This window comes from Dreissena polymorpha, chromosome 2 (assembly GCF_020536995.1).
Source record: "Dreissena polymorpha isolate Duluth1 chromosome 2, UMN_Dpol_1.0, whole genome shotgun sequence".
Classification (NCBI taxonomy): Eukaryota; Metazoa; Mollusca; class Bivalvia; order Myida; family Dreissenidae; genus Dreissena; species Dreissena polymorpha.
In genome coordinates, this window is record NC_068356.1 from 37122027 (window position 1) to 37137572 (window position 15546).

Genomic DNA, 15546 nt, shown 5'->3' on the forward strand with positions numbered 1-15546 from the left:
TAACTCGGGGGCCGTATAAACATTACCGTAACTTCGACAAACATTTTTGGTGCATGTTTTGCGGATTTGGTCTGTTGTTTAAGGCTATAGTTCGTCATTAAACTTGGTTGACATGCAAAGTATGCCTTGAAATAAAATGTTTGCAATATTTTCTCCCATTTGTAAATGTGTATTGAAAATAAATAAACTTTCAGTGCTCAGACAAACTGTCTCAACTGTCAGAATTACACCACAGGAGCTTGAAATTCTTTCACTACATAAAGTCTATGCATAAATTATTAAAAAAAAATACCCCACCCACCCCTCTTCTCTATATATAAAAAGACAGCTTGTCTTTTTATATATAGAGAAGAGGGGTGGGTGGGGTATTTTTTTAATAATTTATGCATAGACTTTATGTAGTGATAGAATTTCAAGCTCCTGTGATTACACACACACACACACATATACATGTATGAACACTATTATAAACAAAAGCTATGATGAATTATTTCAAATAATTGGTCTCATTATTCACAGTGTGTCACAATGTGTTCACTATATCCCTGCTGCAGGCTCATTAATGAGCAGTTTATAATTTTGTCACAATATTTACACAAATTATCCAATGCATTGAATAATATTCTTTGCATTAGGGAAATGCTAAATGTATGCTGTCTCAGAACAAATTTAAAGAGTATATGCTGACAGATATTATTATAAAGATAAAGTTATAATATTAATTCAAATAAATTGGCGGATTTCTAAATATTCATGAAACATTCTGTGTAGCCCACATTACCTTTATTTTTAGGTTTAGACCATCCCAAACTGAAAGAGGTTGCAGATAACACACTAAGTTGTAATGTAATAAGACAAAGTTGATTTAGAAGGTTATATATCATTTTGATAAAAAGGGAAATTGCTCAAATTTGAGCAATTTCTCCTTTTATCACAATTATATCTAGTGTCATCATCAAAATCTTGTAAAACCCTGTTATTGCATTGTAAAGGGTTAACACTTGTTATATCATTTACATTTGCAGATACAATTGCCATGGGAAAGCAGAAGACAAACAGATCATCAGTACATTGTAGTCCAGCTGTAGAGGCAGCAAAATCTGTAAAGCGGGTAATTAATTATCTTAATCAATTAAATAGTTATGCGGTAAAAAATATTTCAAAGTATAATGTGCATCTTATAATGGTACACATAACAATTTTGACTTAAATACCATTTTGATTGCTGTGTGTATCTTAGTTGTGAACTTCCTAAAGCCATTTTCAAATTCATTGAATACAGAGCACAGTTTCATACTTAACTTAGCTATAAATTAAAATGTATGTTATACTCACGCAGTACTGTATAAATAAACTATGATATCATAGGAAATATTTGCCTTTAATAAATGTAAACATATAAGGTTACATACAGTATGAACTGTAATAAAAATGAATACAGTATGGTACATGTGGTATTTTCTCACATGATCAGTTGATCACATTGTGCAACAAGGTGAACACAAAAGGATTTAGTTTTTTTTATTTTACCCCATGTACAAAGTATGGGGCTGAATTGGATTCACATCGGTGGGTTGGTCCAGTGTCTGTAAACAAAAGTTGAAAATCTTTGTGGCCATTCAACAGAGTCAAATGATATGTTATACTAATATGCAATACAGTACTCCACAATTGCCTGTAGGTTTGTTTAATGATTCACTTCAAAATATACTTGTGGCCATTTGAATATGCCTGTCATTTATGACAGGTTGTATAATGTGATCACTTGTAGCTGGTGTGTGGGTGGGCTTCAGAGTTTGATTTGCTAAATAACTTAAGTACCCTTGCATAATGAACACCAAACTTTGTGTATAGACAGCTGGTACTTACATGAAAATCCCATTAGAATTTAGTCAAGGTCATTGTGGATATAAATATAATTTGAGTGTCCGCTTAATTACTCAATAGTTTCTGCATGTATGGACAGCACATTTTTATGTCCACCAGTATATGCTGGGGGACATATTGATTTTTGCCCTGTCTGTTGGTCTGTTGGTTTGCGCCAACTTTAACATTTGCTATAACTTTTGCCATATTGCACATAGCTACTTGATATTTGGCATGCATGTCTCTCTCATGGATCTGCACATTTTGAGTGGTGAATGGTCAAGGTCAAGGTCATCCTTCAAGGTCGCACAGGTCAAATACATGGGTCAAACTCGCTCATTTCATTCACACTTTTGCACTAATTAACATACCGACTTGATATTTGGCATGCATGTCTCTCTCATGGATCTGCACATTTTGAGTGGTGAATGGTCAAGGTCATCATTCAAGGTCGCACAGGTCAAATACATGGGTCAAACTCGCTCATTTCATTCACACTTTTGCACTAATTAACATACCGACTTGATATTTGGCATGCATGTCTCTCTCATGGATCTGCACATTTTGAGTAGTGAATGGTCGTGGTCAAGGTCATCATTCAAGGTCGCACAGGTCAAATACATGGGTCAAGTGTTTGTTGCAGATGACATAGGACATCACTAGGATAAAAGTAATATTTACTCATTTTAGCAATTTCTCCTTTTATCATAATGATTTCTACCCTACCAAATCAATTTCTTCCTTCTCTATCAAAGTTCCATTTTTTTCTGCAACCTCATTGAATTTAGGACATTCCAAATGTATTGTTTGGTAACAAGTTGACACCGAACTTCATTTTTTCCCCCACAAAATATGTGATAATATACTCAATGAATATGCTAGTCCTTTATGTCTTGTTTGTTAATTATATATTTTTATATATTTTTATTTTGTTATTGATTTTAAACCTTTCAATGCTGCATTTCAAGATTTGGAATTAATGTGTCTATGGACTGGATTTAAGCACTTGCATCCAATTAGCTCAGCCTTCCAAAATAGCCAAAATGATTTGAGACAGTTTGTAACAAAGATTCAACTACACGAATGTGTGTGTTATCTTTGAAACACATTGTTGATAAGACACGCAAAAAATATCCAGCATTGAAAGTGTTATTTCAACAGGCAGTTGATTTGCTAGAAATAAAATTGTAAAAGTATTACTTAATCGTGTTTTTTATTTACACCCCATATTTTGTAACAATGTCTCGATACCTTTTTGTACAAAAATCTGCTCAAAGTGACAGTCAAAAATTTTTTTGAGATGACCCCCGAGAGCACACATCTAAAAATAGATATGCGATTCGGAATAGTTTCTCTGCTATCGCAAACGGACACGTCGGGTGCAGGTTTACACGCGTGGTTTTACCTACTTACACGTGCTCGATTTAATTCAAGTAAGTCTTAAATTATCGATAAAAAAAGTGTCTCTCATCATACGAAAACAGAGAAATGTGTCTATCGCACGTGAGAAATTTGCAGCGAAAAAGCGTAAGGTGTGACGGAATAGATACACTGACTGTAGCTTTAAGACCAAAATACCTGTAAATCCGTATTCAACTAAATATCCAACTAAAGCAACAAAGAAGCGCATGTGGTGTTCCTTTTTTTAATGACAAAATAACTTGAGCATTGCGCAATACGATGTTCTAAGTGTAACTAGAAATGTGCAAGTGTGATCAAAATTTCTGCTATGGTCCGAAAACTCCACGTACTTCTGGATAACTGAACTAAATTGTGGAGATGCGGAGTTTAAACGCTTTTGTTTATTCTTACAAGTTTAAAAGCACCCTTTTCGATATGCACAACTCTACTTGGCGGTCAACAGTTTATAAATGTCGAGACCTCTAGCAACCATACTTTTTGCGTTACGGGCGACAAATCAACATATGGAGGTGCGCAACTGAACACGATATTTAAAAGCACTCTTTTCGATATGCACAACTCTACTTGGCGGTCAACAGTTTATAAATGTCGAGGACTCTAGCAACCATATTTTTGCGTTACGGGCGACAAATCAACATATGGAGGTGCGCAACTGCACACGATATTTAATATGTCTGCAAGGTTTCCTCCATACAGTCGTTATACTTTTAGTTACGCATGACAAACTTAGTTTTCTTCTTAAGTGGGCCAGAATTCTGATTCTGTGGAAAATACCCGATTCTAAATATGAGTACAAGTTAGCAGGTTGGTTTATATGTTATCGTCTTCAATGTTGCAATTCCTTTCGAGCGATACTCACAAGTAGGGCAGGTGGAAGAACAAATCTATATGCCCCCCCCCCACACTTTGTAGAGTTCAACGCTACAACAATTACGTAACTTAGCCAAAATACAAACAATGCGGATGATGCTTCAAATACTGTCATAATAAAATTAGTAACTCGGATCTTCAAAAATAAAATTGAGGATATTCCCAATAATTCACTGATCCCAGAGACCTTCAAGTCGCATTAATTGAACCACCATGTTATAAATTGTTCCGCTGACTTGGCATAACAGTCAAATTAAACGCCATAATCCGTAGGCGCAAATACAATTATACCATACGGGCGGTGTTCAGTCTGTATTTGCTACAACGATCTGTCTTATATTAGTGTAAAATCTGTATTTGCTACTCTGATCCGTTGTTAAAAACACGCATACGTTTAATTCGCCGATTTAGACATTTATACGATTGTAGGCGGGGTAAATACGAAATGCTTAAAACTTGAACGTATGAAAATCTTATGACCAGCAATTCGATCTCCCGTTTAATAAAGCTGTATGCTGGTTATCATGATATACTAGATTCGAGAAATATTGCATGCATCCCTTGAAAACATTAAGTATAATAGGAAAGGTGGGCGGCTTAAAGGCCTGTTCGCAAGAAAGCCAGGCATGGATTGATTTCCCATTAACATCGCAGAAGTGCCCATCACAGTGATATGGAGTGCAGTACAATAGTTGTAGGTTTCTAGGAAGAATGTCAATCATGTATGTCCGAATTCGATATTTGAAGGTATATGTTCAATGGTTTCCCCGATTTATTGAGAACAAATAAATGTATACCGAATCAAATATATATATAGTCGGAATAGTCTCTAAAAATCACACGAAAACAGTTAAATAAATATTGCCCTCGAATATTGGATTCCAGCATGTGACCTAAATAAGAAAAATCGTTTGCGCTACCAGTATACCGTTCAGGATTTAGAACCTAACGGCTTGTTTTAAACGCTGTGTTACATTTAGGCGTATAATCCAAATCATAAATTTTGTTAGGCTATAAACAAACCGGTATCATAATTTACATTTTAATATCATTATGGTTATTTTGCTTGCTGAATTAAAATTAAACATTATTTGTAAATTGTATGAGCATTATTATGACGGGGGTAAGCTGTCTTTGTGCATTACAGTGAAGAAAACCCATTTTAGATCAAATGTAAGAAACCAACAACCCTTGCAACTAATATTAACAGCAGACGGATAAAAGGTGTGCCACAAAAGCTCACCACGAGAATGTTGTGTTCAACAAAGCTAGCCTAAAATACTAGTTTCTTTTGGAGCGTTACAATTTGTGTTAAACATTAGTGACGGGTCCATTAAAAGGACTTTTACGTAATTGGCAATATTAATCTATTTATTTATGTTCTCTATTTACAACATAATATGCACATGGACCTGAAATAAAGCACACTGGCTTGTAACCTTACAATCTACAATCATCTCAAATATCACAGTATCTGTCAGGACAGGCATGCGATTCACGAGATGTTCCGACAAGTGCATTATTGTAATGTTACGAGCCAAAATAATAAAATTATATAGATAACAAAACGCGTCACAAAAAAGAAGAAAGTTTTCCTAAATTGTTACGTAATTAATTAATGTGAAAAAAAGTGATCCGAGCACCGTGTTACCTTTAAAATTTCACAAGTAAGATATAACATATGCGATGACAAACTTTACGTATGCGCAGAAAAATTAAGCTCCTACGGAAATGTTAACTGTTCTATTTAAAAGAAAATGACGGTGATCCCTATTTAATTACTACTGGATGCTAAACTGTCGCCTTTTGAAAAACATCAGCCTTTGCTTATCTATTGGTTGTTTAAACAAATCTAAAAAAATCGGTACCTTCAGACAAATATACGTCAACTATTTAATTTAAAAGAAAGTTCGTCATGTTTGAATTACTGATAGATTTGAGAAACATCAAATGATTAGTACACGGCGCACCGATCTCACACATTTTAAATCAGCTCATTATGCGATAACGAAAACTCTATAAAGTACATTGACAAAAATTAGTTAACAATATCCGTCCATCTACTTCTGTTAAAACAATAGTGGAAAGACATCTGGCATTATTCAACAAAACATGTGAGAAATGATGTAAAGTACAAAAGCGGTTTAAATAACATATTGAAACCACGTTAGTTATTGCAGTTACTGCAATCCCATACGGTCTGCGCCGAAATGATTCACAGAACAGTTTTTTGAGCACATACAAGATGGATAAGCTGATTTATCACTACAAATGCTCATTGATATACATATCGGCATTTATGGAGAGGTAAGTCCCGATTTTCACCTAAGATTGATGTATGTGGGCATTAATGGCCCAGAAAGTTCCAGGATTCACCACAAATGCGCCTTGATGTATGTGGGCATTTATGGACTACAAAGTTCCACGTTTCACCACAAATGCGCCTTGATGTATGTGGGCATTTATGGACTTACAATCCCTTGTTTCACCATTCATTGGCCCGACTTTCTGGTAAACGAATGTATAGGTTGTGATGGCTACAAAAGAACTCTTGCAAACGGATTTGTAGGTCGTGATAGCTACAAAGAACAGACAGGAACTCTGAAAGAAAGCATATGTAGACAATATCTCGACCATAACATGAATCAATGATCAATTTAGCGACCGCCCATGCTTGCCGGTTGTCCCCGAGACGTTATGAAACCATGAAGGTCGTATTCCCAAGATGATTTCCCATGGATTTCAACATTCATTTCCACTTTTTATTAAGCATATACCTTCAAATATTTAGAAACTTGAAACATTTAGGAGTCCATCTCACTTGTATCCTTATAGCTTTAACCTGATAATATATCTGGAAATTTACTCTTCTGCTGTACCCCGGTTATTGACTTGACGCTGCTATTTCACCGACCAGATATTAGAACAGCAATCAAATTTAAAGGCCACTATTTTACTACCATTTTTAACTGTCATTCTCGCGATTTTCTTATGAGAAAAAACTTCTGGAAAGATTACACCTTCTTAACAATTTTCTAGCAAGTTCATTTGATGTGCATTCTTCTAATGATAGCTAAATAGAACAGACTGGAACTCTGAAAGAAAGCATATCTAGATAATATCTCGACCATCCCCGATTCAATTGACATTTTGCGGCCGCCCATACGTGCCGGTTGATCCACTAGGCGTAATGGAACCTTAATTCCCACGATGATTCCAACGTATTTCAAGATGTATTTCCTTTTTTCTTAAACCTGAACCTTTGAATCTTTTCAAAGTGGAAACACCTTCAAATCTAAAACTTATTAGAGTCCATCTCACTTGTTTCTTTCAGTGTTACTATAACCTATTAATAAATCTGGCAATTACTCTTCTGCTTTTATACCAGATTGATATTACAATAGCCATCTTATTTAATGGCCATGATTTTACTACCAGTTTTATCTGTCATTATCACGATTTTCTTAGAAGGCAACTCTTCTGGAAAGATTACACCTCATTAACAATTTTCTTGAAAGTCCATTTGATATACATTCTTCTTATATCTTAATGTAAGAACTTCCCCGATTATCTGAAGACGAGCAAATCTAGTAGAAATACTAATTTGAGAAATTCTTGCTGGAGATAATTATTTGCTTCAAAGAAAACATTTTCTGCTCAATTAACGTTTCTAGCTATAGCTCAGATCTAGAGTCTTTTGATTTTAGGTTAAGAGTCTTTCGCATAAATTTTTGAAAGCTGTAGAGGTATCCTCATTATCTGATTAAAACAAGATTGGCAACAAAAAATACTCAAAGCGGAATAGATCGTATTACATTAAGGACAAGAAGGCTTCCATAGAGGCATCCGGAAGTGAAGAGAATGCGTGCTCCGATTCATACTTAGGTATGGAAGGAGTGAAGGCATTGTAGAGAACATCTTTGGAAAAAATAACCTTAATCTTTAATAGCTCTGCTCATTGGACCCGCAATGGCATCATCGGCTTGCCAAGATTTCATCAGGATGATTAACAACCCGCTGTGTAACACATATCCAACGGTAGAGATGTGTTACCACATGGGACACAGGACAATAGAAGCAATGGAATGGAATCGCCATCTACAACAAAGCCCCCTTTGTATCCATCTCGAACTGCATAATTTAACAGGATGAGAGACGGAGACTTTACGATCTATTAACTCCCATACATCTTTTTCTCTCATAACCAATTAACAGCTGCCACACTTGCTTTGCAGTCGATCTTACTTCCTTCCTCTAACAAGGTGACGTTCATTTCTTTAAGGAATTCAAGACATTCATCCCGATCGGAGAAGCCTAACTCTGGGATTATGAAATCAATGGGCAGGGTTGGCCGATATCTATGTACATGAATGGGTGTGGTCGCGATCAAAAATCAGCCAATGAAAAAGAAGAGATACAAATATGTTAGCAAAATATCAGAACAATAAAATTTAAAACGCACCTGTCTTCTTAGTGGCACATTATAAGTTACTATCATAAATAATATCTATACTTACCAAATTCATCTCTATATAAGACTTACATAAATATTATATACTACCGTATACTATATACTAACTGCTGATGCGTTAAGAGAATATGAACACATACTTACCTATATATGAACAGAATATCTAATCTTACTACAATAAAATGCATAAGAAATTGTATTTTATTGTAATAATATAAGTTTACTAGTAAAATTAAAATGTTGGAACTTTATTCTCAAGTGTTTTATATTTGTAACATATTTGAAAAATTAATAAATAAAAGACAACACTATATACATACGCTTTGACAGCTGCTTTAAGAGCTGCTTTCCTTATTCTCCCCACAAACTTATCCATTAGGTAACCTGCCATTTTAGGCGCATTAAGATACAAGTGGAAAAACCTATGATGATTACTAAGCGCCCATGCTGACCGAACATCAAGGGCATGTTTTATACACTCATCCTGCCTATCTTTTGGCGTGAGATCAGTTAAAGCAGAATTAAGATCTGAATCCACAGTCAAGGAAAATGCTTACATACAAACACCACAAAATAAATTAAGGAAAATGTATTAAATCATTTTTACAAAATTAAATGTATGCCATGATTATCTTAGAATGTTTTCTGTATTGAACTTCGCACATTAAAATATGTAATTCAAGGTAAATATAACGCATAATGAAAAATGTATTTAGCCAATTTGAAACCCAACAAAAGCCATTTCATTGACCCACTTCAATTTCTTCAAAGGATACCGCCTAGATTGCTGGTGTAGATGTAGTACAGTATCCTGTAGGCTGTAAACTCCAGCCTGTTGCCCTGCAGGCCCTCCCCGTACAGATTTTTTAGCTGTGTCTGGCACTGATTGTATTCTTCATGGTCGCCCTATTAATTTGCAGCATACAAACGTAACACATACTTACGCTTCCAGAAAAACGATTATGAACAATGATTATCCAAACATATACAATAGTCTCTCCGGGCTTTTTATTCTGGACTTTTTATAGATATGTTAATTTTCCATATTAAACTCCATACTAATTCATGCTCCAAGGGCATACACATATTATAATAACCTGGAACTTTTACATCAGGATTGAACCATCAATATAAAGTTGATGAGTTCTTACTTAATTTTACCTTTAAGTTTCAGTTATGTTTGTGTTAAACATATTAAACATATTTTTTTTTAAATCACTATCATGTAAAAACTATGGCACAGGTAAGATTTATCATTTAACCATTTTACCTACTACCATCATTTTATTTGATGATTACCTTTTCCATAGCGATTCTTGCATGTGTCTCGTAGACGCACACAGTGAATTCATCACGCACACCTTGCACCTGCAGTAGACATGCAGGGTTTCTAATTATTCCCACGCTTTTTTATCCCCACGCTTTTTGAAAAAAAGGTGGGGATATTGTGGTGATCTCCGCCGTCCGTCCGTCTGTCCGTCCGTCTGTCCGTCCGTCCTGGCCACTATCTCCTCCTACACTAAAAGCACTAGAACCTTGAAATTTACACACATGGTAGCTATGAGCATATGTGCGACCCTGCACTATTTGGAATTTTGATCTGACCCCTGGGTCAAAAGTTATAGGGGTTGGGGTGGGGCCGCGTCAGAAATTATCACTCATTTTTTTAGGTTATTTTACATTTACTTCTTTATTTCTACACCGATTCACTTCAAATTGATACTGGACCTCACCTATGACAATACGGTCAATCTCAACCATGCATGGCCCCATTCCCAACCCTGGGGCGCCCCGCCCACATAGGCCACACCCACCAAAAATTTCCATTTACTATAATTTTTTCATTTCTACACGGATTCACTTCAAATTGATACTGAACTTTTGTTATGACATTAGGGTCAATCTCAACTATGCATGGCCCCAATCCCAACCCTGGGGCGCCCGCCCACATAGGCCACACCCACCAAAAAATTCCATTTACTATAATTTTTTCATTTCTACACGGATTCACTTCAGATTGATACTGAACTTCTCTTATGACATTAGGGTCAATCTCAACTATGCATGGCCCCATAACCAACCCTGGGGCCCCGCCCACATAGACCACACCCACCCAAAATTGCCTTTACTATAATTTCTTCATTTCTACACCGATTCACTTCAAATTGATATTGAACTTCTCTTATGACAATACAGTCAATCTCAACTATGCATGGCCCCATTACCAACCCTGGGGCGCCCCGCCCACATAGACCACACCCACCCAAAATTGCCTTTTACTATAATTTCTTCATTTCTACACCGATTCACTTCAAATTGATACTGAACCTCTCTTATGACAATACGGTCAATCTCAACTATGCATGGCCCCATTACCAACCCTGGGGCGCCCTGCCCACATATGTCACACCCACCCAAAATTGCCTTTTACTATAACTTCTTCATTTCTACACCAATTCACTTCTAATTGATGATGAACTTCTCTTATGACAATACGGTCAATCTCAGCTATGCATGGCCCCATTACCAACCCTGGGGCACACCTAGGTCAAACATTCGGCGTGGGGATACGCGTCGGCCTCTGCCGCGCCATTTCTAGTTGATATTGTGGTTATCTCTGCCGTCTGTCCGGTTGTCCGTCTGTCTGTCCGTCCTGGCCACTATCTCCTCCTACACTATTAGCACTAGAACCTTGAAACTTACACACATGGTGGCTATGAGCATATGAGCGACCATACACTATTTGGAATTTTGATCTGACCCCTGGGTCAAAAGTTATGGGGGTTGGGGTGGAGATTTTACTCATTTTTTAAGGTTATTTTACTATAATTTCTTCATTTCTACACCGATTGTCTTCAAATTGATACTGAACCTCTCTTATGACAATACGGTCAATCTCAACTATGCATGGCCCCATTACCAACCCTGGGGCGCCCCACCCACATAGGCCAAGCCCACCTAAAATTGCCTTTTACTATAATTTCTTCATTTCTACACGGATTAGCTTCAAATTGATACTGAACTTCTCTCATGACAATACAGTTAATCTTAACTATGCATAGCCCCATTACCAACCCTAGGGCGCCCCGCCAACATAGGCCATGCACACCCAAAATTGCCTTTTACTATAATTTCTTCATTTCTACAGGGATTCACTTCAAAATGATACTGAGCCTCTCTTATGACAATACCGTCAATCTCAACTATGCATTGCCCCATTACCAACCCTGGGGTGCCCCGCCCAGATAGGCCATGCCCACCCAAAATTGCCTTTTACTATAATTCCGTTATTTCTACACCCATTTGCTTCAAATTGATACTGAACCTCTCTTAAGACAATACGGTCAATCTCAACTATGTACGGCCCAATTACCAACCCTGGGGCGCCCCACCCACATAGGCCACGCCCATCCAAAATTGCCTTTTACTATAATTTCTTCATTTCTACACAGATTCACTTCTAATTGATACTGAACTTCTCTTATGACAATATGGTCAATCTCAACTATTCATGGCCCCACTACCAACTCTGGGACGCCCCTGGGTCAAACATGCGGCGTGGGGATACACATCGGCCTCTGCCGCGCCATTTGTAGTTTGTTTTACATTTATTGCAATTAAATTACTGCTAAGGTACAAAACACAAACATTCATGAACCCTGACTTTTTTTCATGCAATTAGTAATATTAGGAATATAAGTACCCATACTTGTACAGCAGGGTTGTTGCTTTCTCCACTTTTAAAGGTTGAATAACTTTTATCTACTTAAAGTATTTAATCCTATTACCAGATGAAAATCGATAGCATAACAACGATCGTATAAACTTTACCTTTATACTATCGCTATTTTTAGAACATGGTTTTCCGATCTCTATCTTAAGAACACTATATGTTTCAATGTGACATCATAGCAAATGATGACGTTGAAGTAAACAAACACTTCGGAGTCAACTTGGAAAACCAGCGCTGTTTCTTTGAATTTTAAAAGTATTTTAACTCTTTTTGAACGATAAACCACAACAAAATAATATAAGATCAGGTTTATCATGCTCGGCACGAACCATGTAAGCGTTCGGCAAGCCTCGCGCTACATCGGTTCTAAGCCTCACATAATATTCTCTATATCTATCTACCAATTATGAGTCGGATTTAACGAACCGGTACAATAAACTTTTAAAAATGATTGGCTTAAAAAGATCAGAAGTGGGTTAGCATTAATTGATAACTATTACCTACACGTAAGTGGCCCCAACTTACCGTAAGGTCTTGTCTGATGGTCTTCATCTGCTCACAGGCGTACCGATAGTCCATTTTCTCTGCCCAGTCTCTCTTCACCATCTCCAGGGAGCGTCTTAACACCTCCACAGGGCGAATCTTGGATGCATCTGGAGGCTGCAGGGACAACAAAGCAAATAAATTGCTCTATTATGTTGCTAATATACATAAAGTGGATATACTATTAGCATAGTATAATGAGAACATGGTTGCATGTCATTCTTAATTCAGGGGTCTATTTAAGCGGATCGGTGTAGCTGTTGTGTTAAAAACTGTGGGGGAAAGTGATTTTCATAAGAAGATATCTCATTGGCAAAGTCAATTATCATAGTGACATAACTATGGAAACCTTCTTTGCATTTATTATCTCCTGTGCTTTGATTATTTGCATGCTATTAGCCTATATAACTGTGTGTATATAGCAATGTGATCAATATGGTGGAGTTGAATAACGATCCAAACATTTTTCCAACATTCAGAAAGCCAAAACACAGCAGATAGCAAACAAATCAAACAAGGAGACATTAGTAAAAACTTACAGTCACACAAATTAATTTAGCAAATCTCATAAAAACAATACTGGGTGAAGAATAGACATGTTACTTTTTTGATTGTTAATATTAAAAAGCAAAGTTTTAAGAAAAACAATCAGCATTGCCTAACCATTTATGCAAAAAACTATGCCAAAATAATTTTTATGAAATTACAAACATTGTTTGACATGTTTGTAAAGTTTGAGCCCTCTAGCAGCAATACTATTACGTTACATGCAACACAAGTTGTAAAAAGGTTATTTCTGCTTAAAAAATTGGACCATTACTCAAGTTGTGTAGAAAATATCCAATCAAAAATATGTAGAACTGAATGCTGATGACATGTTTGTAAATTTCCGCTTTTAGGCAGCAATACTATTTAATAACAAATTAAACAAGGTAATTTTATGTATAGAAAGGGGACACAACTCTGGTTGTGACAAGAACATCAAAAGCAAAAAAATGGAGTTGCCGAAGTTCATATGCTGCCTGCCTGCATACCAAATATGTTTGTATAATTTCAGTCATCTAGCAGCAATTCTTTTTGAGGTTGGCACAAAGCAATTTATTTAATGCATTTTGTTTGCAAAAAAGCGGCAAGGCCATTTCCAGGTTATTTAAATAGCCAAATCAGAATATTGATGTGCAGGAATGTCATATACATTGTACTGATAAATGCGTTTGCAAAATTTCAGCCTCCAGCAGCAATATATTTAGTACAAGCAACACGAGTTAAAAATGAAAATGCTAAAGGAATGAAAAATCCCACTGTGTCAACAAATATCCTAACCAAAAAATATAGATGATAATTACATATATTGATTGATATGTTTGCTAAGTTTCATTGCTATGGCATCAATATGTTTTAAGTTACATGCAACACCAAAAAGTGGGACGGGCAGGTGGACTTGGGCATATGTATAAGCCTCCCCTACAGCAGGGGCATTGCAAAGAAATTAAGCTAGAGACACTTTCTTGTTAAAATTCATCATGTACTGCATGTGTATTAAAGCCACACACCTTGCCTCTGACTTGGAAATGAAATACATGTTAATCAATACATATAGATGCAATTTAAAAGTGTGCAAAATTGTCATTAAATCTATAGCCTAGTTAGCAAGTAATTTATTATTTTTCAAACGCTTTTAGATCCGAAAGTAGGATTTCTAGATGTATACCTCCATTCATTTCGACAAACGCGATTATTATTAAGTTTTCAAGCACAAAAAAGAAGACGGAGATCTACCTTGTAACCACCAGATATATTTTAATTGGCATAGATACAATTAAATCTATAGCCTAGTTAGCAAGTAATTAATTACTTTTCAAATATCGCTTTTAAAACCGAAAGTAGGATTTCTTGACGTATACGTCCATTTTGACAAACGCGATAATGTTTAAGTTATAAAGCGCAAAAAAGACGGGTTTATACCTTGTTACCACCAGATATATTCTTATTGGCGTAGATGAAATATGTTTCTTATTTATACTTAAATTCACTATGCCAAATAAGGTGTGTGGCTTTAAACAAAAAAGAAGCCAATATCTTTTTGGGGCATGTACATGGTCAAAGTAATTTGCCCTAAGGCAAGTGAAGTCCAATGCTTAAGGGAACGGATTGGCTATCTAACTTATAATTCGCATGAACATTTATTATTATGTATTGCTGATTTATTAAACCCCAAAAACTTCTAGAGTATGAAGTACTCTTTTTACAAGAATGTCAAAATATCATTATTAATTAATTTACTTCAATCTTTATTAAGTAAATTTGACCATTATTTCTGCAATTAATTGAAATTAACCAAACACTTCAAGGCAATATAGGCAAAGCTCTACATCAGTCAAACTAACAGCCAGAGCTCCAGATAATTTATTAAGATAAAGAGTATTTCACTCATGACTTTTTTAGCTGACAAGCAAAATTCAAAATCAAAGACTTGTGCGGGAGTATTTAAAATACTCTCGCAAAAGTTTTTGATTTTGTATTTTATAAACAAACAGAATATGTATTAATAATAAGAACATCTACTCTTGTTTACATAAACATGCAATCTGAAATGACTGATCAAATAATCCGGATTGGGGCACTGTTGGTCTAACTGATA

At 35.9% G+C, this 15546-nt stretch overlaps 1 protein-coding gene across 1 annotated transcript in view; it reads right to left on the reverse strand.

Annotated features, from left to right (window-relative positions):
* Nucleotides 1-5511: 5511 nt before the first annotated feature.
* The window catches only part of LOC127869661 (leukocyte receptor cluster member 8 homolog), a 33468-nt gene continuing 23433 nt past the window's right edge, over nt 5512-15546 (reverse strand). The window contains exons 13-17 of the mRNA XM_052412319.1: nt 12888-13022; nt 9929-9997; nt 9406-9535; nt 8950-9157; nt 5512-8516 (exon numbers count right to left, since the gene is read on the reverse strand). Of these exons, the coding sequence (XP_052268279.1) occupies nt 8357-8516; nt 8950-9157; nt 9406-9535; nt 9929-9997; nt 12888-13022 (702 nt within the window). The 3' untranslated portion in view covers nt 5512-8356. The remainder of the gene's footprint in view (nt 8517-8949; nt 9158-9405; nt 9536-9928; nt 9998-12887; nt 13023-15546) is intronic.